Source organism: Phyllopteryx taeniolatus, chromosome 22 (assembly GCF_024500385.1).
Source record: "Phyllopteryx taeniolatus isolate TA_2022b chromosome 22, UOR_Ptae_1.2, whole genome shotgun sequence".
Classification (NCBI taxonomy): Eukaryota; Metazoa; Chordata; class Actinopteri; order Syngnathiformes; family Syngnathidae; genus Phyllopteryx; species Phyllopteryx taeniolatus.
In genome coordinates, this window is record NC_084523.1 from 7,453,592 (window position 1) to 7,478,443 (window position 24,852).

Below are 24,852 nucleotides of genomic sequence, written 5' to 3' on the forward strand. Positions count from 1 at the left end.
GCTTCCAAAATACAGAGGCAGCCAGTCCCACACAAGTTTGAAGGTTACCAACCTTTTATGGCAACGTTTCTCCGGTGCCAAATATAAAAACCTTAACTAGACTTGCCAAACAGCAATTCCCATTTGAATACCATTTGACTACACATCCTCCCACAGTCAACACTCATTTATCTGACACTAGCGTTGCCATGTCCATGGGTTTCTCCGTTTAAATTCATTCCCATGCTTGAGGCATAAATCACTTTTAACAAAAGATAGTTGCCCAACAGGGTTCAAAAATGTGACCAAATACCACACACATGCTGCAGCGTGATGGCCGCGCGCATGCTAGGCCGCAAACAGGAAATGGATGAAAGTGGTGCCTTTGTGCTCGTGCCTTTGCGTCCCGTGTCATAAGATGAATGAATCTATATGCTGGGCCTGGAAAGTGGGCACTTTCTTAATTTAGCAAACAAATAGCATCTGTGTCGTGGCGTTATAACCCTTCAACTGATCGACATTTGAATACAAATCGGACAGCAACACATGTAGACAGATAACATATCGCCCGACGAGACATTTGTATTATTTTAAAAGAAAACTATTAAATTGTCATAAACACTAACTGACATAGTAACATATGCGACAAGAAGCAGTCACAGACTGGGATCAGCTACAAAATGAAACTTTATTCTAAATCCAAAGCGGCAAGTCACATCTTATTTTCCTTCAAATCTAAACAGTCCTCTCAGTAACAAATAAGATGGAATGAATACATATTAGAAGGAAAAAAAACGGTTTCATTAACCAATGCAGCAAGTCACGTGATGCCACTAAGTTTCAGTTACTTTTACATTTTGTCCACTTTAGTAAGTTAACACAGATCATATCATCAGGTTGATAAACAGCGCCCAGAAACCTTCACAGGATGCTTGAATTCATTCACATCGAATAAAAAAAGGCACTCAACCTTCATCTTGACCAAGATATGATAAAGGGAAAACTTACTGTTTGAGAGTATGGCACAATCTTGTACAAAAACAAACAACAAATCAGCAGTTCTATCAAGTGCACTCTTCTATCTGCATGCTACTCTGACACCTTTATTTGGCTCTTGTGCACAAAATCCCATTTGTATTTAAAAAAAAAAAAATGCAGTAGTGAAAAATAAAAGTGCATTAAATGAATGTGTAATTTATACATGACGGCTCCACTGAAACAGAAAGGAACACTGTGCTTGTGGTTAAAAGTGTTCGCCGTGTGCGTGGAACTGGTGCGTCGTCATGGATCCTGAGCAAGAACGACAGCACATTTTCCCATTTTTCTTTTGATTGTCTAATGGTCCCGCATAAAGCCAATAAATATGGCACCTGGGCAAAACCAAACAATAATTGCAGGAAAAAATCTGTTTTCTATAGGGCTTGTTACACAGCGTACATGTAGACAAACAATTCACGAGTACATGGAATTGTCCATGTACAAGTACACTCTTCGTCCTCACTAGTAAGACAATTCAGCACATTAGTAAGTAGAGCAACTCTCTTACTTGTAACTTTTTTTCCACTATTGTGTGACATTTCTGCACACTAGTAGAGTGACCAGCGTGCGGTAGTAAAACAACATGTGATTAGTGCACTAGTTGACAACTGCTTGCTACGAGTACGACAGTGACATTACAAAATCTGGTGCACAGATAGTTTTGGACAAAGACCTTTCTTTCCATTTGACTCACATTACGCACATTTGCCGATGTGTCCAACCACCGCAGTGTAGCGCCAACTAGTGGCAAGGAGGACTTCAGGCCAGATTTTTTTTTTGTTTGCCTTATGTATGTACCCAACACCTTCAAATTAGGCCGGTAACGGCCCGAAAAAAATGTCACTAGTGGAAGTGGAAAAAAGTCACTAGTTAGATACTGTAAAGATGTGAAGAAATGTCACACAGGAGTAGAAAAGGGTCCCGAGTAAGGGATATTCATTCTACTCGTGTACTGAACTGTCTTACATGGGCGTACTAGTAATTAATTTGACCATGTTCATCGGTTGCACATTATTGAAATGTGTTAAACTAACATACAGGATATAATTTATTTTCGAGGAAAACGGGAAATTTACGTCCGTTTACCACATTTTAATTGTGCGTTTGTGTCAACCAAAAATGAAGTACTTTTTTTCAGTGTAGGATATTGAATAAATGCTCAAACGTCTGTCGATAGGCCACCTCGCTGCCAGGCAGGGAAAATCCTTCCACGCGGTTCAAGTTTTCACGCCACCCACACTCCTCCGGGGTGTTCGCGATTCCCGAAGCACCTCTTCCTCCTCGCCTTCTGCCGGAGAATCGGGAATTTGATAAAGGCCGTGTCGAACCCGTATGTCAGGAAGATCCAGTAACGACACACCCACCTCCTCGCTGGTCCCAAGGAAGCAGCGTGAACATTTGACGTAGGGAGCGGAGCCACTTAACCGCAGCGTCCCAGATTCACGCGCAGGGTCCCGCTCTTGTGCAGCTCCCACAGCTGCACGAACTCCTCGGGCATGGCGTGGAACCAGCGGAAGGGCGTCATGTTGTCGTAGTAGTGGTGGCTGATGGGCCGCTCGGCCAGGTCCGAGGAGAAGGGCCAAAAGCCGTAGACGCTTACCTCGTCGCACACGCCCAGCGCCAGGCTGACTATGAAGAGGCCCGTGGAGAGGCGGCGGGCGTGGACGCCGCGCGCCTTCCAGAACTGGCCCACGCTGCGCAGGAAGACGGGGTTGGCAAAGAGCATGGTGAGGTTGGACGAGGAGTCGGCCAGCGCGTAGGAGGCACGCAGGGATGGGTCGGTGCCGGGACGCATGGAGAACGCGGGCATGTACAAGAAACTGGAGCCGTATGTCTTCATGCTGTCCACGAAGGCCTTTCGGGACCACAGCAGGTTCTGGAATCTGAGAGGACACTTCATTAGGTACACTGGCGCAACCTGCTGTCATGACATTCTGGACACAAAATAATATTTAGCCACTCAGAAGCCTGCACCCAAAACTAGCACGGCATGTTACGGTACTTAAAACCGTTTCAGCAACGGCTATATACACAAACAACATAATACCAACAGGCATATATTCTTCTATCCTCTGTAAAAATAAAAATACAATTCTTGCAGTTTACCGAATCACTTCGTTGTGAAATTCTTCTGCGTGTATTTTGTACATCTGTATTATACTGCCACTGGTGGCCATGGTGCACACACCAGAAGGAGAACAATATCAATGGGCATTGAAGCATGAAATCATGATGCACAAACTGTTTAATTCTTGGCATTCTATTATGTTATCACTGTTGGTTTTATAAGGTTCAATACTGTGGACAGCCATTTTTCCCAATTAAAAAAAGAACACTGTACTACATAAGATCTGACGTGCGCTCACCTCTTCTCAATGATGCTGGGGTTGGCTGTCACCAGGTGTGTTTTGGTGCCAACGTCTTCCACGTATTCCCTGGACAGCGGCGGGAGGTTACACCTGCATAAAAAAGTTAAAATGCACTTCCTGACGTTGCGTGACATTATTGGAGGCTGAACAAGTGCCACGACTGGTTTGGGTGAGTCACGCAAATAAGCGCCAAGTCGTCAAACTTGCGCAACTTGTTGGAGGGACGGTTTTTGCTGGCTCGAATTGAGGCATGCATGGTTCTATTCTAACCATTCGCACGCGTGCGGATGCATCTGGCATGTACTACTCAATGCGACTTCCTTGGTATGTTTCAGCCAGGTGAATTTGCTCTGGCGTTTTGATTAAAATTTGACTTAAAATCACTTAACAGGCATGTTATGTGAATCCACGACGAGTGTAGCTATACATACTGTACAAATTGTAATGAGATTCGATCAGTGGTTTTAATTAATGATGCACTTTTTTTGTATGGCTATGTAAAGTAACCACTGTGAGCTTCGGCTCATTCAAATAAGCGCAGCAGCGAGTCAAACCGGACTTTCTCTACTGTCAAGGTCTCACGCGAAGCAAACGGCTCGGAAGGCGTTTAGCGGCGAAGGTCACCTCATGACAAAATTGGCCTGGTCGATGTCGCGGCCGCACTGGCTGTGCCTGAGGATACCGCCGTTGCCCACCACAGCGCACTTCTTGAGGGGGAGCGGCAGACGGTCGGCCTGGAAGAGAGTTATTAAAAAAAAAAAATTTTAAAATGCAAATACGTTTGAGAAATACTTCAAATGACAGCGATGAAGACCACCAGGAAGACCTCCATATACACATGAAGATCCTGGTATTATATTAGATGGCTTTTGGATGGTTATTTGATGGCTATACTTGAATATAGCAACTCAATTGTTGCAGTATGATCAGAATGTTTATTTTCTTTCATTTGTGGAGTATTTTAGGCAAATTAAACACATTTTTTTCCTGCAAATAGTCCTACATGGCATTCTAGAAGATTCAAGGCAAAGGAATGATGGCAAGAAGGAGCATCTTCATCTCGCTGCCTCCAGTATAAATCCCTCTGGAAAAAAATGTCTGGCTTCTAATAACATTTAAAAATGCACTCTCCTCATCTGGTTTCAATCAGGAAATGTTATTAATATGGAGGAGACAGGGGAGGTTCTGGTGTTGGACAATTATCAGCTACTTTTAGTTGCTGACGTATTTTCATCAATTGTGCTCTTGTTCTTTTCACGCACAAGCACACACACACACACACACACACAGACACGTCCTTCTTGTAGTGAAATGATGACGTGTGTATGTGTTCATTTTCTTGGAACGTTTATGACGCAACATCATCAGAAAACTGTCATGTGTCAGTCTCTTTTAAATGGGATATTTTTTTTAATCCTGTTTTCAATACAATATTAAAAAGACAGACCTCCGTCAAAATAACACCAAGCCTCACGACTAGCTTAACATCATAGCATAACATAAACAAATCAGGAAATTATAGCTGTTCTATTGCATTTTTGTTTTAAAAGGTGTAAAATTGAACAATTTTAAGTCAATAATGTTCCACTCCAGTGCTGTAGGTGGCAGCAATGCATTTTACAGTGGTGGAAATTCCTGCATATGCTCCAAAATGTACTGGTTTACTTCATGTACTATACTTTAACTTTTTTTGAAATTTTTTTTTTAACTCGAGTGAAGTGAATTTCATTTTTAGCAGTGAAAGTAGTGTAATGCCCTCTCATGTGGGCAAGGAGAGCCACAGTCACAAATGTACTACAGTACCTCGAATACACAAGTACAAAATGAGCAGACTCGCAAGGAGCTGCTGGAGGCCACTACTCACACGCAGATGCTCACACGCAAACAAACCAACTCCATCTCCTGATGTTCCTCACTAGGCCACGCCCCTTAAAGGCACACATCAAACACACAAATACTACCATACATAGCGTAATTACACTTGATAAAAGCATTTTCTTTTATTATGTTTTTATACAACACAACGCTAATTTTGGAATTTCATTTCATTTAAATGGGGATAACAGGTTTTATATATATTAAGGTTATATAAGGATCCAGTTACATGAATACCGTACATTCGCTGTGTGAACCAACCAGTCCCAATGTTTACATTCCTTTGCTAATACCCAAATGCAATTAGTATATGTGTGTGTGTGCAGCCAATGTGGCAAAACAGGCCTGTAAATGACGCGCTAAAAATAGACACACGTCGGCGAATCAGGCTGAAAAGCAGAAATAAAGTGCAAGGGAGAACCGAGAGTTATGCAAATGAGGTATTCACGGCCCTGGTGAAATGTGACATCCCTCAAAGAAGTAACTCATTTTTGAAAGTTCTTTTTATGAAGGGAAAAGCTACAATACTGTATGCCTTGTAATTGACACTCCAACACAACAGCGGGTTGTGCAATTTAATTAGCAAAGAATTTCTGACTTTACCTGTCCTTTTACATTCCAAACCGAACGCAGAGTACATATTGGTGGTGATGCCCAGTAGTCACAATCTCAGCTCGCTACTTTTGATGCTAAACCCGCATGCACCGACATTAGCTTCCAGTTGTGCTGTTAAACATTTTTATCTGTGAAACACAGCAGTATCAAGTAGGACTTGGTACAAAACATAAGGAACTGACATTTTGGGGTGATCTGTTCTGAGTTCTGTGCTCTAGTTAAGCCTCTTGTCATAAGACTAATACTTTTTGGGACAAAAACAAAAAAGTAACTGCGTATGATTGTTTTTGTACAATGTATTATATTAGCATGTCAACACTTAGCATGTCAAATGCGGGGAATTAAGAAACCACATCCAGAAGCGTTTTCACAGCCTTTGCCATGGAAAAGTGAAGCTCTGTGAAATTTATGGAAATTAGCGCAGTTTGAACTTAAAACACTGCTATTTTTTTGTATAATTTCCTACTAAAACCCTTCAAAAGCTCCAAGCATTACCTCGTGGCCACTCTGCCTCTATTATGCGTATCTCTATTCACCTCCCCCTTCATGAATGAGCATGCACAGCTCACGCCTGCAAATTAGGGTCAGATATTCATCTCATCCCCCCTTTTCCCCTTAAGCAGGATATTAATGCGGTGCGCCAAGGCCTCGGTGATCATCTGGATTATTGGAGCGAGCCCAAAACACCTCTGTTGTGGAACAAATGAGTGTTATTTGGTTAAAAAAAAAACAAAAAAACAACAACAACCCTTGGGACCTTTTTCCCAATCGTGTATGAAAACACATTGGCGGGTAAATAGAATGAAGAGCTTGTTTTTCTACTGTATTTCCTGTGTGAGTGAAAGTAAAAACTCATTGATGTGCGCATCTCATATTATCGGCTGCAATCTACCCGTGCCCCACACACACACACGCACACACACACACATTAGCCAAGTCATAAACCCTCAGCGGCATCATATTGTGCTGACTGCGCGAAAAAAAAAAAGAAAGAAACCTCGAGCTAGTCTTTGCTCACCTGCACCAACAGCGAGTGGGTCTCATTGTTGACCGTGTGCGAGTGGTAAAACTCGCCGTCGTACCACAGCACCTTGCCCACTGGCGCATTCTCCTTGGTCAGTGCGAACAGACGCTGAGGGTCGCAGCAGTCGGTCAGCAGCTTCCTGGAAAGAGCAAATGATCTTTCTATCAAACTGAAGCGTTTGTGTCATATTAAAGCTGTGCTCAATGTCGTATTCACATAAATAAAAAGGCACATTTAAAAAAAAAAAAAAACAGGACAACATCATATGATATTTGGGTTAGGTAAGCTCGGTAAGCTACCCAGCTAACACCTCACTCGAAAGAATTTTTTTTTAGCTTGCCAGTCTCCAATTTAGTAGGTTTTTATGCAAACATTAAGGGTTTGGTAAGCTTACTAGCTAACAACTCACTCAATATTTATTTTTTTAGCTTGTCGATCTGAAATTTACTAGGTTTTTGTACAAAAAGTAAGGGTTAGGTAAGCTAGGTAAGTTAACAATACACGCAATGTTTTTTTATTTTTTTTTATCTTGCCTGTCTCAAAGGTTTTTGTACAAAAAGGGTTTGGTCACCTAGGTAAGCTGACCAGCTAACAACTCATTCAACATTTCTTTTTTTTTAGCTTGCCGGTCTCAAATTTAGTAGGTTTTTGTACAAAAAGTAAAGGTTAGGAATGATAGGTAAGCTAACCAGCTAAAAACTCAATTGACATTTATTTTTTTAGCTTGCCAGTCTTGAAATTAATGAGCTTTTATACAAAAACTAATTTGTTGTTATTAATAGTATTTCAGGGTGATTTGTGGAGGGGTGGATGCATTTTTGTTAATATTTTAATTTTATTTTTTGCTTGGCGCTCTGTCCCCACGTTAAGCCTGTAGGCATAAAACTTGAGTAGGTTTTTGAACAAAAAAAGTTATGTACTTGATTTGGTAGAAATGCAAATGTATTAATTTATGCAGTTTATTATATTGGTGGATATCTGCCTTCTAGAATTTAGTTGTATTTTACACTGCTAGTAATATAACAAGTACATAATGTTAGTGAGTGAGTTCGTGAAGTACATGTATTTTTTGGGGGGGGGGTCATTGTCTGCCCTTGATTTCAGTCTCTCATCATGGGAATTCGAAGGATTTTGGACAATAAGAAAATTGTAATTAGTCAAAATCTGATGTGTTTCTGAGGTTTAATTGGGAAAACATGCAGATTCAGTGTTTTTGTTGTTGTTGACACTTTTGCTCACATTGCCAGAATTTTCTTCTGTTGCTTGGCCTTGATGGAGGTATGCTTGATTGTTCTCCTTGCCATAATAGGTACATCTATTTGTACAGTATTGCTTAGGTTTGACACTCCGCTCTATTATTGTCATGATCCTAATCGGATTTGCCTCTGTTAATTATCTGGACTGGAGTGATGGAATTTATCGACGCAATTAGAGTGAAAGTACCACAGAGGGATTGTGTGTGTGTGTGTGTACCTGTAAAGGTCGATTCCAGTCTGGTTCCTCTTCCACGCGTGGCCCTGCTGCCTCAGCACCTCCTCCACGATGTCCTCGTCCCGGGGCACCCGGTACACAGGGAACACGTAGAACCAGCACAGCACCAGCACGCACACGGCGGCCCACGCCGACAGCTTGGCCCGGTAGCACCGCATCAACATCCTCCCTCACCTTCACCTCTCCTCGCCGACTGCCTGTCGCCTTTAAAAGAGAGGAGCGCCGAAGCGGAGCAGCAGCCTCATGCCGCACACGCGCGAGGCGGAGTGTGGCTGCCAGGGGGGGCCGGGCAAGGTCAGGTAGGGTAGGGTAGGGTAGGGTAGGGTAGGGTACCGCTCGTCTCACCGGACCGGTTTTGATTTATGGCGGTTCGTCTTAAATGGTGAAGCGCGTCATTTTCGAGCCGTATGCGGTCTTCGCCTTCACCATCGTCGCAGCAGACAAACCCGTCTGCAGTCTCTCCCTCGCCGGGTGTCCCGCAACATCCCCGCCCGCAAACGAGGGGCTCCTTCCCGGCGTGGCTCCCTCACTCGTTTCGCCGCCTCTCCTGGGGCCTCCGCGGGGGGAACTGGACTGTACCGCTCCCCCCCCCCTTCTTTTTTTGTCCTCCTGTCTACACCCCCTCCTCGGGAACAAAAGCGGTTCTCTCGCCAATGGAGGGGTGCCAAACTCACCAGAAACAGTGAGGGAAAGAACGGAAATGTAACCTTCAGAGTAAAAAAAAAAAAAAAAAAAAAAAAAGCCCAAAACGTCCATTTCTTCGCTCTAACTAGCTAGCAAGGTAAAATGACTAGCTGACAACAAGCTACTTTTTAGCTAGCTTCAGCACGAATTTTGTGTTTTTTTTGCTTTTGTTTGTACAAAAATCAATTTGTTGCTACGTGTATAATTACAGGAGGGTAATTAAGGAAAGTTATAGCCCCCAAAATAAATAAAGACATTTTTTAAACTAGGTTAGTTTATGTATGTTGTCACGAATTTAGTAGGTTTTTGGACAATAGACCGAACTTGTCCAAAATTGTTGTTTTATTTATGGCTCGTGTCTTCGGACAAAAGTTAAATACATGTATTTATTTATAGAAATATGATATGATATATGTTAACGCTAAACATAGAATATTGGCATCTTGTGTTAAAAGACATCATAGAGGCTTAAAGTTGTCCTAGTCCCATTCCGCCATTTACCTGTGCTGGCAGGAAATGTTTTCACCTGCTTTGTCAGAAGTTGGTTGAACATATATGGAATAAAGATGAGCGGTGTAAAAAAAAAATTAAAAAAAAGGAAACATGGTATTTGAACCGAGCAGCACAAAGGACGTTTTATTGTGAATTTTCCGGTTTAACTTCCAGTTTTGTCATCGTTAATGTGACTCACGCAGTGGCAGATAGTTAAAAACATGCTCTGCCGCCATCTTCTGGTCAGTTTGGGTACGACACCTGAACGCCTCTTTCGAGCTTTCTGGATGAACAACTTGGTTTCCCTTCATTCTTATCGGTGATGTTTATTTGTTACATTGTCAATTAATCCATTTTCAAAACCAAACACTAATCAGCATTTATTCATTCCTTTGACACATTTGGGTGTTTTTAATGGCGTTAAGTTCGATTTGTGACCAGTGTTTGCCATTAAAAGACACATGGCATAAAAACAATGGCACACAATGACAAGAAAGTTGTGACATCATCTGCTCTTTCTGAGTGTGTGCGTATGCGGAGTTGGGTTGCATCAGGAATAGCGCGCCCACCTGCTTAGGATCACTGAAGAGCAATGACAGAACTCTCAGGATGGAGGGATAGACAGATAGCTCGATCATCCTTCCCGTATTTGCTGATCTTCTACTCTTTATTCTGCCCTTATTTTCATAAACAAGAGCCAAAAATGTGTCAACTGGGTGTTCTGCAGTAGCCGAGGCTCATCATGACTTATTCTTACACTTTATTCCCCCTCTGGTGGCCGTGTCAGGGAAGGTCAGATGTCACTCCTGGGCCGGTGCCAGCACATTCTTGGTGGACCAGACGCTGGATCTCGCCGTCCGCTAGACTGGTATAAAGCCACCGATTGTCCGAGGGGGTCCATTGTTGCGGGCTGTTCGACTCCAAGAGCACTCCAAAGGCACTCCAGGTAAGGTAAGTGCTCTTGTTTTTCATCTTGTTGGAATTATGTGTGAGTAATGCTGTATTTTAGGGATGCCTGCTGAGGATCACATAGAGAAAAATCGGAAGGAAGCGTGGGGCCACGGCAAGTTTTGTTTATGAAACATGCTAAAAAAAACAACAACAAATCCATATGCTGTTGGTCAAGCAGTTGAAGATATTCAAAGAAAATCTAAATCTCAGTTTGGCAGGAATGAACTTTTTAAAAGTAGTGTTTCATAATAACCAATGCCATAATCCCCATTTATTTCTGCTTGTGCACTTTCCACTGTACCTCTTTCATATCAACCGAATCATGGTTTGCCTCATCCATGATGTGTCACGCCACCTTTCGCTGTTTGTTGCAGATGCAGACCAGAACGACAGCGATGAACGCCAAGTGGGATAAGGTGAGTATTCACACACCGCTAATCCTCCATGTTGGGGAAAGGGGACATGCCGTCCTTGCTGCGAGTGTACACCTAATAACGGCTCGAGCTTATCTGTCCCCCCCCCTCCCTCCACAACCCCCTTCCCCGTTGTTATCAGCATCCACATGAGCGTTCATCCTATTAATATAACTTTTATCTTTTCACATGCCCATCAACTCACAGTTGAGCGTGTGTGGTTTGGCCATATATGACATGCACTGTTGTTGAAAATGATAGTTAGCTACAAGGGGAAGTAAAAAGTGACAGAAAGTGGCTAAAGGTTGTGATGATTTGGTCTAGTCCATCGATGTTTTGAGCCATAAATACTTTGAATTTAGGGATTTTTTTATCATGCATTTTTGTCAGAAGTGCTTTTTGAAGTCTATGAATGTGAATATTTAGCATTTTTGACACAGAAGTAACTTAATACCTTTCAATTAATTAGATTTCTCATGAGTATTACTATTATTTTATTTTGTTTTGCTGAATTTTGTGTATTTTTGAGCTGAGAGAGGCACAGAATTTTTTTTACACTGACAAAATAACTTTTCTACAGCCGAAGTCAAAGATCACGGCTTCCCGCAAGCTCTCCTTAAAGGTGAGTCACTCCTGACACGAAAGCATCGGGACGTCAGCTCTTTTGATTGACATTCCCTTTCGTCCAATCAGATGCTCCTGCTGACGAGAGCCTGCGAGGATCTGGAGAACGAGAGGCAGGAGAGGGAGGAGGAGAAAGTGCGCTACCTGGAGGAGAAGCTGCCTACTCTGCAGCTGTCTGGGTTGTCGCTGGACGAGCTGCAGGTACGTCAAAGGGCAATAAAAGACCCAGAGAACCATCTTGAAATATTTTTGCCTCCTCAGAACCTGTGCAAGCAGCTGCACACCCAGATCGACGTGGTGGACGAGGAGAGATACGACTGTGAATCCAAAGTCAACAAGCACAACATCGACGTGAGTTTCTCACTATCTTTCTACATTCAATCCGATTGCTCATTCCCCCTGATTTGTAACACAGCTTAAGCCTGTAAGTGTTGGATTTCCTGTTTTGTAGATCCGTGAGCTGAAGCTGAAGGTGCAGGACCTGGGTGGCAAATTCAAAAAGCCCGCCCTGAGGAAGGTGAGGGTGTCCGCGGACGAGATGATGAGAGCCCTCCTGGGCTCCAAGCACAAGGGCTCCATGGACCTCCGTGCCAACCTCAAGTCCGTCAAGAAGGAGGACGTCAAACAGGACAAGGTACTCCCCTCCATACACTCCCACAATCCCTTGCGGCCTCACATGGCAGATCTCCCTCTTTTTCCTTCCCAGGTGCTCACGAGCGAGGTGGGCGACTGGCGTAAGAACGTGGAGGCTATGTCTGGCATGGAGGGCCGCAAGAAGATGTTCGACACAGGCGGCGCCGCGCAGTGAGGATGATTCCAAAGACGGGGTCCTGACTTGGGAAATGTAGGAATTAGCCTTCATGTTTGACGGACACTTTTCAAATCACTTCAACTTTACACAGGATCCCTTTTGTATTGCTTCTTATACATCTTATACGTCCAAGGGGAAATAAATAACTGATTTTTCCTCATTTGAACTGGAGTTTATCATGTTTTATGTCCACCCTTGTAAGAGGATGACACACATTTACATCTTAACCAATTTTTCCCATACATTAAAAGCGTTCCAAGATTTGCTTTGGTCAAAATACCAATTCCGATATGCCTGTACGACTTTGCGTTAGTTTTAGGGGTGGGAATTGATAAGTATTTTGTCATTCTGATTCCATTATCGATACTGCTTACCAACCTGCAAACTTGATCATTCTGGTTCAATTTTAGATATTGTCTTGATTGAGGTCAAACAAACAAACAAACAAAAATCTTATGAACCATTTTTTTTAGCATCCAAACTCAATGATGCAAAATGAGTAGCCCTCCACCGCGGGATGTGAAGATTCCAGTACAGCTTTGCGTTAAAATGACCACCAGGGAGATCATTAAAATGTCGCACTATTAGGCCAAATTGCAACTTTCTAAGCTGTGAGGCCCCAGACACAGATGGTGAGTGCCTGGGCTGCATATTTTTAACAACTTACCCTCGACATCACGTTGTCTTTGGGAAGGCACTATACATTAGACACATTTGCTTGTCTCCACGCTCAATGGGTCGGCTGGCTTTCGTCCATTCAGCCTTTGTCATCCGAAGCATGGCGGCGACACCAGCAATAGCCTTTGGATATCCGCTTACACACACACACACACACGTATGAAGCATCCCAGCTCATAACTCATAAAAGGATGGATGAGGACGCTCGCATCCGTCTGCAGCCAAGCTCCTGTCTGCCTTTGTGTGACCCCTTGCTAAGCTGATAATGACAGCCTCTTCTAAAAATAGGTGCAACCTTCACATAGAACAAATGCTGCAGATGTGCAAAACACAAATGTTGCCACGCTGGAGGCTCATCCAGAGATGCCACATGCGAGTGAGTCCTTTCTCAAAGCCACTAGATGGTAGCAGGCCTCCACACGACTTTATGTGTCACAAACATAGACAGAAATAAAAAAAGAGAGTTTTCTGTAGCTTTAAAATCAATTATGTTCTCATATTAATGCATCTCATGGCACCCCGGGGGGACTGAGAAGTAACCTCCAAAGAAAACCCAGATGACCATCTGTCATCATCAACATCCACAACAAGTCATTTATTCACCGCGGCACGGGCCTGACGACACTGGACTCGGGGTGGCGGGCAGCTGGTGATTAGACCCCCATGACTGGATGCCTGGGGCTCCATTTACGCATGAGATAATGTTGTGTATGCTACCGCCATGTGCTCTGTCAAAATATACTTGGACTCTTAGGCATCGTGCTAATTTATTTCCACTATGGTACCGAAGCCGATTTCTGGGGCTAACTTTCCACATCGGTCATGGCCTTTCAATAGCCGATGAGGATTCATAAATCACAAGAACCCATGTCAATGAGCCGAATTGAAAGCATGAATCCAAAGTCTATTGACCTTTTTGAACGTGACCACAGTAACCTGGTAACTTGTGTTGTTGTGTATGCCAAATCCCGAGTAAGGATTTTTATAAAGCCCAACGTGTCTAGCCTGTGACGGCATCCGTAGCAGGAGGCCATGATTAATGGTCGCTTGCTCATGGTCTGACCTTGTGGAGCTGATTTATTCGGGTTTTACAGCGACTCATCAAACTTTACCGCAATGCCCCGCCCAAATACAATGACGAAAATCCCAACTCTTCACAATTTAGCTTTGTCCGTCTGTCTTGTTGGTATAGGATCTGTAGTAGTAGATCGTTTTTGAAGGACACCTCCATAGGACGCCGCTTCAATGCAAAATGGCAGACTTTCTATGTGTTTTCAGGAACGGGTTGTTGAGAATTTTTTATGGGTCCACTTATGATAGACGTGTCTACCAAATTTCATGTTGCTCAGTGAAACTGGCTCCTTGGGCTGAATTTTCAAAGAATTACGGAGAGGATGCCCGCCACTGCCATAATTTTATGTGGGTCTACTCATGATACACACGCCTACCAAATTACTTGTGGCTCAGTGAAAACTCCTACGGGGGCTGAATTTTCAAAAACAGACAGACGATTTATTTAGCCTATAAAGAAATGAAGCAAATTCAAGCAGGCCCTGTAATAAAAACATTTGATAGCTAAATTAAAATAAAGACATCCATCTCTGTTTGTCTATTAAGAAGTATTCAGGACAGCATGTCATAAATGTCCGCTCCTTAGAAAAAGATGGCAGACATTACACTCCAGATGGAATAAAGTGGAAAAATTACATTTTGGATTATGATGGTAAAAGGAACACTACATTCTGGATTATTTAGTCCTTGTTATACACGCATTAGGCTTTGTATTGCATGTAAAAAAAAAAAAATGCAAGGATGCAATGCAATCCAAGGGGATTAACCAGTTCAGGGTGTACCCCGCCTCCTGCCCGATGATAGCTGGGATAGGCTCCAGCACTGCCGCGACCCTTGTGAGGGGAAGCGGCTCAGAAAATGGATGAATGATTCAATCCAGTACATAGCAAGGGATTCAATAATTTTGTTTTCATGGGTTTCAATTGGCCAAAGTGACCACAATGGCGCTATAAGGTCAAATCTGATGTAACCAATATATTATTAATTTATATTTAAGGAGCTGAAATGACTCAATTAGACATAGTGATATGCAGGCTCCCTCAAGTACATTTCAGTTGTCTGTAATTTTTTAGTACATTTGCATGTCATCTTTGCAAACCGTTGTTTTTTGCTTTTATTTTGGGTCCAATTTATAAAAATGTATGTAATACACTTGAATTGAATCATGTTTTTTCCTATATTTAAGAGTAGTGTTAATGTTCAAACTGCATAACATTACAGTGGCTTAGAGTAATACTGAATATAATTTGGGGGAATAAATCCTTCACAACGCTGGTCATGATGACTTGGTTAAGTATGTACAGGTATTCTTTTTTTTTTTTTTAAGGGTTGATCAGTCAATCTTTTACATGGTCCAGGGTTTTGTATTACATGTAAAAGAAGGATACCAGGGGATAAATACAGCGTATGATTGTTATTAAAATGCATTCAAGCAGGTCATTCAAATCTAGCTCGCAGAAATAACAGAAATGGGTCAAAATGGTGATTTCCCCCGCTCTTCCCCTGCACGCCTACGTCGTGACGTCATTGGTGGCCCATGACCACTCCCCCTCACTCCACTGATGCCGACACTCCCACCCGCCCCCCACCTTCCTTGCACATTAGAGAAAGAGCGAGACGACACAAACCCAGCGTCAGTCTCCCGGATCTGCCCCCCCTCCGTCGACGCAGCGCAGCCGAAAGAGAGCGCCGGTGCCGCGGCGACACCACCCCCGCCGCCAGTGATGGAGAGCCTGCTCGATAACCCCATGAAAGCCGTGCTGTACCTCAAGGAGCTCACCACCATCGTGCAGAACCAGCAGAGCCTCATCCAGACGCAGCGGCAGCGCATCGACGAGCTGGAGCGCAAGGTGGAGGACCTGATCGGCGAGAACCGACAGCTGCGGGATCCCCATCAGTACGTGCAGCATCAGCACCACCACCACCCGCCGCCCCAGCCACAGCCCCAGCCGCCGGCTCCCCAGGCGCACGCCCACACTCATCAGCACCACAACAAGGCAACGAGCGGCCAGCATCAGCATCAGCATCACCACCATCATCATCATCAGCAGCAGCAGCATCAGCAGCAGCGGCGTTCATCCTCCCCTCCTCCTCCGACTCCAGCCGCTACACCCGCGCCGGCACCGCACCACCACCCGCAACATCTGCAGCTGGTGCCCGCCACCTCGCCAGAGTCCTCCCAAGCCGGGCAGGCCAGCCCTGAGATTTCCGAGGAGGGCAAGAGGAGCCCCTGCTGCAAGTCGCTGGTCCCGCAGACCCCCACCGGCACGCTGTGCCGCTCGGTGGGACTGGCCAGGAAGGCTGAGTGAGTAGAATGCAAAAATCTATCGATTTTTTTGCACGGCATGCTCAATGAGATCAATTAACACTGAAAGGTTGCATCAGGAATGGGAAGTGGCAACAACTTCAAATAACCTTTGCACCTTGAGATCTCACACTTTACATTATACATGAAAATAACATATACACATGACAAGTTAAGCCCACCTGTACGATCCCATTAGTCAGTCGTAGTTCCCTAACTTTATCAATGAATCCTTAATGGGTATTGATTTTACGCACCATGGCTGGAATTGTTTATTTAGTGCAGCTACTTGAGTGAATTCTAAACACCTTTCAGACAATATAGTGCATTTTTGTCAGTTTATCATACATATGCTTGCTGTCTCCCGAAACCCCATATTTCCAAATATGGTTAATTTCATTTTTTTTTTTCATAAATCACTACTAATGGTCTATCCCCAAGTTGCGTGTTATTTTTAGGCACTAGTAACAAATTGAAATAGTTAGGTTAGATACATTTGAGTACCATTTTTTGATAGCTGTAATGCTTTGGTGCAGAAGGAACCGTCAGGTAAGTTGCATATAGATTTATTTCTGCCTATTACGCTGCTTAGTCAGCTCATCGTTTAGTTTTTTACATCACTCGAAATAAATTCTCAATTTTTTTAGCGTGTGAAATCAGCAATTGAAAGTGATGTTGGGAGTGGTGTTGTGTTGATGTTATTGTGCAACTGTACGGATGAACACGAGTATGGCGTCAAATCCACGTCACAGCCCGCTTGCCCGCCGCCGCAGGCTCAAGGTCACCGGCTCGGCCGCTGAGCTCCATCTGCTCCCATCGGTTGATAATCCCGATTGATATACTGAGACGTGATTTGGCAAAGGTATACTGTCATAAAACAGGAGGGAAATGAAGGAAACGTTTTAAGCTGAGACATGGAGGAGAGTTGACAGGCGAGAAAATTGTGGTTGAACTTTGGATGGCATCACATGAGTGAGCGCCAATGGAAGCCTCGATGACATTTGACGGGTGGGAAAGGATGTAAACAAGAAGGTTACCCTGGCAACCAGATGACTGAGGGATTCCATTTGGGAGAATTTGACTCAGATGTGTTATGGAGATCCAACCTGGGAAGAGGGGATTGGATTTTTTGATGGACGCCTCAGCCTGTCATCAATCCAGGATGGTGCGGGATAGGCTCATCACCAGATTTTTTCCCCCCCTTGCTGATTTGCTTGATTAAAAAAAAAAGGAAAGGGGAGGTAATCTATTTGCCAGGCGATAAATGAAAAATGAAATGCTCTCTCACATCACGCTTCTTCTGCCTCTCACACTTTGATGAAGGCAGATCATGAAACTCAAAATGCTCATATCTGAGATCGTCTTTCCCCATTAACAATGAATGGAAAAGCCATTTATCCATTCCAGTCTCCCCAAAAACCCCAACAAAAAATGTTGCAAGGAAAATTGCACTTGGCGGCACGGTGGACGACTGGCTCACACATCTGCCTCACAGTTCTGTGGACCGGGGTTCACATCCCGGCCCCGCCTGTGTGGAGTTTGCATGTTCTCCCCGTGCCTCGTGGGTTTTCTCCGGGCACTCCGATTTCCTCGCACGTCCCAAAAACATGCAGGGTAGGTTGATTGGAAACTCTAAATTGCCCTGAGGTGTGAATGTGTGCACGAATGGGTGTTTGTTTATATGTGCCCTGCGATTGGCTGGCGACCAGTTCAGGGTGCGTCCCGCGTCTCGCCCGAAGAGAGCTGTGATGGGCTCCAGCGCGCACCCGACCCTTGTGAGGATAAAGCGGTACAGAAAATGGATGGATGGATGGAAAATTGCACTCTTTAATATTGTACTTGATAAAAAACATATCATAATTAAATAGAATGTAAAGCATTAATAACTAATTCACTGTGGGTCCTTTTGACATGCACAATTTAGCCACCGGGGGCAGTGAAATACAGTCATGCAGACACAAATGAAAAGGAGTTTCATAACCACTGTGACTCATTAAGATGCAGTAATTTGAATCATTTATTTGCAGAGGATAACATATATGCCTGTGAATATTGATATATTGTCTGTCTACATGTGTTGATGAACCCTTTGTGTTGAAATATCTGCTGCATAAAGCGCCACAAAGATGCTATTCGTTAGCCCCGTCTGTGGTGTTTCGCATTATTAAGATAGCGGACATGTGTGGTTGTTAAATACACGCCGTGTAACTTTCTTTGTTGTCTTAGTTTGACAGTAAACTTCAACTTCAACTACCAAAAGAGGCAGTAGAGGTGGCGTTTATGTCTTCTGGCCTCAGGTGGTTCTCCACCACACACTCCGGTGAATTAACCCCTCGCTCTAACGACGCCAAATCCTCGCAAATGCACACACGCCTCCTGTCAGGCTACATGTTCCCTCCGTGCCCTCCGTTTCCTTGCTAGCATGTCATCTCACAGGCTTCTGCCCCTTGCCGGTCTCCTCACGTACCAAAGGGGAGAACATGCGGCTGGCAATTAAAGGGGGTGAAAACAACGGCACGTCGTGCTTACTGAGTTGCCCCGCTGAGCGTCTGCCGTTGGATGCTGCCATCTCTCCTTGTTCCCAGACGCTTTGCCCGCAGCAGTGCTCAGTTTAGATCAAGACCAGTCAGTCTGTGCGTAGTCGAGTTATTTGGTACTGAGTATTATAGTACCACTCTGAAAAGAAAAAACTAAAACAAAAAAAACTATGAAATTAAATCCGTAATCTTATAGATTATATTTTCTCAAAATGTTTTTTTTCAAGGACGAAAGTCTGATATTTTTGGCAAATGTGTATTTATATATTCTATGTCTGAGAATTTTAAAAATAGATATATTTTCAGGAAAAGGTCTTATTTTTGAGGAAAAAAACTAACTTGTATTTGATCATACAAATACTCGCCTTCTGAGGGCTAATGGTTACAATTGCACGCTAGGTTAAACACCCCAAATTTCGAATCACCACCATTGATCCTCCAATAATGACATAAAATGAGGATGCAATACATGTATTTGTTCATTTGATTTGTTTGTGACTTGGATGTCTTAATGCCTCAAAGGAATGAAGGCAACTTGTGTGTAAAAATCAATAGCTTTCTGCTTTTCCCCCGTAAAACATGAGTGCAGGGAACCGAGCTAGATTGCCGGCTGATAGATGAAAAGGGGTCGGGGATGCGTGCGGCATGCTCAAATCTATACTCTCCATCTCTGCCTCCTCAGCACTAATACTCCAAGAGTCAAATGTTCATTTCTGCAAAGCTCTGCTTTTATCTGGGCGTCCCCTCCCATCGGCGGGAATGGGAATCACGTCCGCCTGTTGGTCATGACAGGGTGACTCGGGACTGCTGCCGCCGCCGGACTCTAAATCACACAATATCACATTTGGATGCTTTTAAATTGCTTTATTTCACACCAATGTGGACGAAGCTGCCAGCAAAGACATTCTGAAATGTACGATGGCGTGACTCTCAATGGTCACCGAATTCACGAAACGGGACTTCTACGGAACAATATTTGAATTGGATGGAAAAAAACGTTCTCCCCATCTGTTGTGGAGATTTCACTCCGTGGAAGCTTAACGCTGAAAATCCCTTAGACAATTCAGTTGTTTTCCATCAAATTAATTGAGGCAAAACATGCAATCGGCATTCCTCAACTGCTGTGTTGAAGTCGACTGCTGGCAAGTCATCCTCATCCTCAGAAAAGGAGTTTGGCTCAGGAAACATCACAATGCTCCAGAAAGAAACACTTGGACTTCCATTTGTCTCAATGGCAATGGAAATGCTTTTAGATACAGGTTTTACCAAGCTGTGCAGGTCCAGTTTGGAACAGTTTGCAATTTTTGGAGTCCATTGTGAGGTTTACCAAAACAACCAAGTCCTAATGCCGATGCAGTTCGGCTTCATTGTTTTGTTACACAATCCCATTGTTAACTGGTCGATACTTTATCACTTTTTGGCCCCTTTTATCTACAGTGCTACAATACCCAAAGGGTGGACTTTTAGTTTAGTGCACTTTAGAACAGTATGCAGTTACAGTGATGCCTTGATATATTCTTTATCCTCTGTGAAAAGCGACTAATATTTTTTTGCAGCTGATGTCCCTTGCAGTAGTTGTGAAACTCTTCTTCGTTTACGTCTGTATGACTGTGATGTACTGCCCTCCATTGGCCAGGTCATGTACAACAGAAGGAGCCACAATGAATGAATCATAATGCACAAAATGTTTCGTTATTTACATTCTTTTTAGTTATCTTATTACTTTTAAGTGCAATATTATATAGTGCTGTTTACCTTATTACAAAACGTACTGCTCTGATTCATTGGCCATTGCGCTTTAGCCAACATGCACACATTGTTTGTGAGCTACTGGCTTGAGGAAACATCAGGCATGGTCCCTGCCGCCTACCTCGGGCCTCTGGGCACAAAGGGAAAAAAAAAGGGAACAGGCACAGCGCATCCAATCGACTTCTTATGCATTGGATTGTATTTATGAGATTCTACGTGACCCAAAACTAAGTGAGGAGGCAACTAATTAGCTCGCTGGACTGATCTTTCATTCTCCTTATGACCTTTTGCCTTTAGGCTGTGTTAGCCATCCTTTAATATCAAAAAACAGATAAATAATAACCAAGCGGGGGAGAATTGCACTCCCCAAACTTCACAGCAATAAATCAGTGCCAGTCTGCGGACGCCAAATGAACTCCAAAAAGTAGTCCCGTCCGTTCCCAGAGCGCTCCAATCTTAGCCTTTCTTTAAAATGTAAGTACTGCTCCTCTTAGGGCTAAAAAAAATGGCTTTCAAGTTTTTATTTTCCTGTGAGAGGCCCAGCACATTTGATGCTTGTTTGATGTTGAGGATGATGACGTTTTCTGCTGATTTCTTAAACTTGATGAAAAATAAGAAATAATTAAGATGACATTTTTTAAATATCTTTTTGTTATGTAATATCAATATTGTAGGTCTACGGCCGTTGTTTCAACTCAACGTTCTATTTGTCATCCTTTCAGCGGGTGAATAGTGCGTTGATGGATTGGTAATGTGTTGTCTGTCTGGAAGTAGGACGAGCAGTATTTTCAGGTATTTACGCTTAGCAAAGCACTTATAAGGCGTGCAACTCACGTAGTTTATCGTAGTTGTGATTTAGTAAAAGAGTCTGAAATATATTTTGACCTTTTATATCCGTGTTATTGAAGAGTTTGTTGCTATTTACAGGGTAGGCTAGCTGCTAATGCTAATCGATATGTAGCATAAATGGTATCACATCATTATAAATTGTGCCGAAAACTACATATATATATATATATATATATATATTGTTTTTTTTTGTTTTGTTATTCAGGACACATAATCGTTCGACGCTCTACTGATGAATCTTGATATTAAGGTGACTAGTGTGTCGATATATTGGTAATGTCTGCTTTGTTAACCGGAAGTGGGAAGCACGCACCAGTAAACAAACGGGTGACGTCAAGAGCATCATTTTCAAGTACTTCTTCGTGTAGCTCTTATAAAGCCTGTAACATGTATTGTTTGTCGTTGTTGTGGTTTAATATTGAGTTATGGTTAATGCTTATGGTTAATATTAAGTGTTACTGAAGATTTCATCACTATTTTACCAAGTAGGTTAGCTGCTAAAAGATGCTAATAATAGTATTGCTAATTAAAACACACCAGTAAAAATAGCAAGCCATATGCTTAGAGTTTTAAGGACCACCCCACCTTTTTTAAAATGTATTTTATATTTAAAACATTTTTTTAAGCTTAATAAGGCAACTTAAGTACAAAAAGTGTGAGTCAAACCTGAGCTTCAGCATTTATGTACAGTGCACTTTGTGTTTTGGAGCTCAAAAGGTGTACCTAATGAAGTGTCTCGTGTGTAGTATGGATGTGATGACCTTGTACCCTTGTCTTTTTCTTTTTTTAGATCAAAAAATAAAAAAATAAATTCTTGTGCTTTTGAGTTTGGTCTTGCGCTTTGTCCATCAAGCTAAGTCTCTTGGGAGCTGACGTAAACCTTTCAAGTAGTCTTTTTTAAGACGTGTCTTTAAATGTGTGTGTGTGTGTGTGTTGGCTTTTAGGATGGACTGAGAGATGCCTTTGGAAAGTTGGCGCGGTCGCCTGACAAACACAGTTGCCCCAGCGTCAAGTATTTCTCTCCCTTTCTGCCAAAAGTGCAAGTGAATTATTTTGGCGCGTCCTCATTGATTAAGCAACGCTTTTTTGCCATATTGCCATGAGCTGAATTGTCGTCTGATAAATGAAGCAAGCTGAAATGACGTGTAATAACTGCTAATTGCCTTTCAGCAGTCGGGCTGACACAAACATGGCAACCTAAATGTTATTCTCATCATGCTTCTGTTCTGTGTGTGTCGTGTCACCGTTTAGGAGTGTCATGGTGCTTTTGCAGTGAGCGAAGAAAACGGTGGCCATTGACACAGCGACAAGAAACACATTAGTTACGAGAGGTTAAAGCGATGCACAGTGGTAGTGTGGAGTGCAGATTAGACCCCCCGCGTCCTCCCACCTCCTCCTCTGCAAACATGACTCGGCTTAGAGAGTTTGGTGCCCAGGCGGTATTAGCCAGTTTGGGCCGGCTTGGGAAACGAGGAGGACCAAGGAAGCGAGGTCGCGCAAGTTCAATTTAATCTTGGGAAGGCTGTATTGATCAAGGGTGTATGTGTGTGTGTGTATTTACTGTATATATATATGCGAGTGGAAGTAGCCACAAATGTGTCTTCACATAGATTAAGACGTTAAAGGAAATATGTCGAATATGCTATATTTATGCACCTCTAGAGGCGACTACAGTACACGCTTGAAACAAATGTTCCCAAAAGAAATAATGGAAATATCATTCATTACAGTTCAGGCAATGATGCTTTAAGTAACATTCCTGACTGTTAAAGAAGTATAAAGAAAGTCTCGGGCTTCAACGATTAACAATTGAATAATTAGTTTTTTGTTTTTGTTGGGAAAAACAATAGCAAACCTGTCCTGATGCACACATTAATCGAATAGCTAAAATAATTTGATAACAAAAACGTTTCAGCAAAATCTCTGCCTAGAAGCTTGGCAGGGATCATTTTTCCACATGGACGAATGTTACTGGACTACACTCTTGTTTAAGCCATACACAGTCAATAATAATACCTGCACCTCACATGCACGTTTTGTTGTTAAAGAATGCAAAATACATTTTTATCCGATTAATTGATGGACTAATCGGCAGAATACTCAATTCCAAAAATATTTGATAGCTGCAGTCCTAAAAGAGACTCTAAAATAACAGTAAATACAACTAAAATAAGGTTAAATAACAAACCTTTTGAAGACAATTAGGGAAAATTAAGGTTTTCGTCTCCAAGTGGCGTTTTAAAGGTATTAGTGGAATTAATTTAGTGTTGTGTCATGTAAAATAAGTGTGTTTTTCATTAGCATATTTTTGATTACATTAATTTGTTCATGTAATTGATATTTTGTGAGCCTAATCGCATAATTGCCTCAGTCATTCTTGAACAGGTTTGAAAAAACACAACAAATTCAAGAAACAAGATGAGCCCAGCAGCGGGAGGATTGTTATTTTGTTCTCTTGTCGTGTGGCGTAAATGTAAGTTGAGACTTGACAGACGTGAAAAGTGGTAGACGACTAAGATGAATCAGAAGGAGAGTGCTTTAAAGGTAACCCAGAGTTCATTCTATTTCTGTCCCGTTTTGAGACGATTTGCCCTAATGTGGCGAAATGAACGGCCGCTATTGTTTTTGTGTCATCCCCCCCCGCGCGGGCTGGCGACTGAGTTGCTTATTACGGCCAAAATTGTACACAAATCCAAATGTTAGTTGTGTATTTGGAGACGATTGGTGACATTGTCAAGCTCAGTGCAGCTGTTTTAAGGTGCTATTTGCTAACTGAGAATCTGTACAAGCCAAAGCAAACATTTAACCTTAAAAAATAAGACACAGTCCAAAATAGCACATTAATCTCCTGATCGAAAAAACTGTGTGCGAGACTGAAACTGCTTGTAAGGTAAAGGTTGTAGCTGCTGTTCCTCTACTGCCAGCCATCTTCATTCATCATCCCCAGCTTTTGAGGGGACAAAATGTCCCAGAAGCTTATTCTTTTTTCGCGTGTGTCTGTGTACGTGTGTTTCTGTAAAATGCAGAAAGTCTTTTGTGTCGATCTCCATGGCGACACCGTCCCCTCTGCCTCGTCTGAGTCCTTGTTTCTGCTCTTCTTTATTTACCCAGCAATCAAACGGTGCTCCATCAGTTCTGCTGCCCAGCCCCGGAGGCCCCCGAGGGGGAGACGTCGTCCGCCTGTGTCCCCAGGTAAGACTCTTGTGCGGCACATGAATCACGCTTGAAAAATGAACCGTCTTAGCTGTACTAGCAGCTAGTTACTGTGCTTTGAAAACGACACAACTACCCCAGTAG

At 42.9% G+C, this 24,852-nt stretch overlaps 3 protein-coding genes across 9 annotated transcripts in view; 2 read left to right on the forward strand and 1 right to left on the reverse strand.

The window, feature by feature from the left end:
* Window positions 1-648: 648 nt before the first annotated feature.
* st8sia1 (ST8 alpha-N-acetyl-neuraminide alpha-2,8-sialyltransferase 1) lies at window positions 649-9,083 on the reverse strand. Of its 3 annotated transcripts, none has more exons than XR_009786446.1 (6): window positions 8,374-9,083; window positions 6,895-7,039; window positions 4,011-4,120; window positions 3,384-3,476; window positions 2,382-2,900; window positions 649-2,302 (listed from the first exon to the last, which is right to left on the reverse strand). XR_009786446.1 is itself a non-coding variant. In XM_061762034.1 (5 exons), exons 1-5 carry the CDS (start codon window positions 8,553-8,555, stop codon window positions 2,438-2,440), a joined length of 993 nt encoding a protein of 330 aa, XP_061618018.1. In that variant the 5' UTR covers window positions 8,556-9,083; the 3' UTR covers window positions 649-2,437. The 3 variants fall into 3 exon arrangements, 1 of the variants encoding a protein (XP_061618018.1); XR_009786445.1 differs by having other exon boundaries at window positions 649-2,305; XM_061762034.1 differs by having other exon boundaries at window positions 649-2,900.
* On the forward strand, window positions 8,408-12,532 carry LOC133471916 (troponin I, slow skeletal muscle-like). Of its 3 annotated transcripts, none has more exons than XM_061762036.1 (8): window positions 8,408-8,537; window positions 10,355-10,513; window positions 10,893-10,934; window positions 11,512-11,553; window positions 11,625-11,756; window positions 11,817-11,906; window positions 12,007-12,189; window positions 12,262-12,532. In XM_061762036.1, the coding sequence occupies exons 3-8, from the start codon at window positions 10,893-10,895 to the stop codon at window positions 12,361-12,363; spliced, it is 591 nt and encodes a 196-aa protein (XP_061618020.1). In that variant the 5' UTR covers window positions 8,408-8,537; window positions 10,355-10,513; the 3' UTR covers window positions 12,364-12,532. The 3 variants fall into 3 exon arrangements, with proteins under 3 accessions (XP_061618020.1, XP_061618019.1, XP_061618021.1); XM_061762035.1 differs by having other exon boundaries at window positions 8,410-8,537; window positions 10,355-10,518; XM_061762037.1 differs by lacking the exons at window positions 8,408-8,537; window positions 10,355-10,513 and adding an exon at window positions 10,602-10,630.
* Window positions 12,533-15,727: 3,195 nt separating this feature from the next.
* The window catches only part of iqsec3a (IQ motif and Sec7 domain ArfGEF 3a), a 40,569-nt gene continuing 31,444 nt past the window's right edge, over window positions 15,728-24,852 (forward strand). For 2 of the 3 annotated variants that reach the window (XM_061762364.1, XM_061762365.1), the window contains exons 1-2: window positions 15,728-16,420; window positions 24,667-24,747. In XM_061762364.1, the coding sequence (XP_061618348.1) occupies window positions 15,840-16,420; window positions 24,667-24,747 (662 nt within the window). In that variant the 5' untranslated portion in view covers window positions 15,728-15,839. Of the gene's footprint in view, window positions 16,421-23,025; window positions 23,047-24,666; window positions 24,748-24,852 lie in introns of those variants that run through there. The other variant, XM_061762366.1, reaches the window with a different exon arrangement.

What these genes read in the sequence shown, in the direction of transcription:
- st8sia1 (XM_061762034.1), bottom strand. Translation starts at nt 8,555, where the DNA reads ATGTTGATGCGGTGCTACCGGGCCAAGCTGTCGGCGTGGGCCGCCGTG. An exon ending in CCCACTCGCTGTTGGTGCAG is followed by an intron (nt 4,121 to 6,894) that starts GTGAGCAAAGAC and finishes ACTCTCTTCCAG; the next exon opens with GCCGACCGTCTGCCGCTCCC. An exon ending in CAGGCCAATTTTGTCATGAG is followed by an intron (nt 3,477 to 4,010) that starts GTGACCTTCGCC and finishes TTTTTTATGCAG; the next exon opens with GTGTAACCTCCCGCCGCTGT.
- LOC133471916 (XM_061762036.1), top strand. Translation starts at nt 10,893, where the DNA reads ATGCAGACCAGAACGACAGCGATGAACGCCAAGTGGGATAAG. An exon ending in CCCGCAAGCTCTCCTTAAAG is followed by an intron (nt 11,554 to 11,624) that starts GTGAGTCACTCC and finishes TCGTCCAATCAG; the next exon opens with ATGCTCCTGCTGACGAGAGC. An exon ending in TCAACAAGCACAACATCGAC is followed by an intron (nt 11,907 to 12,006) that starts GTGAGTTTCTCA and finishes CCTGTTTTGTAG; the next exon opens with ATCCGTGAGCTGAAGCTGAA.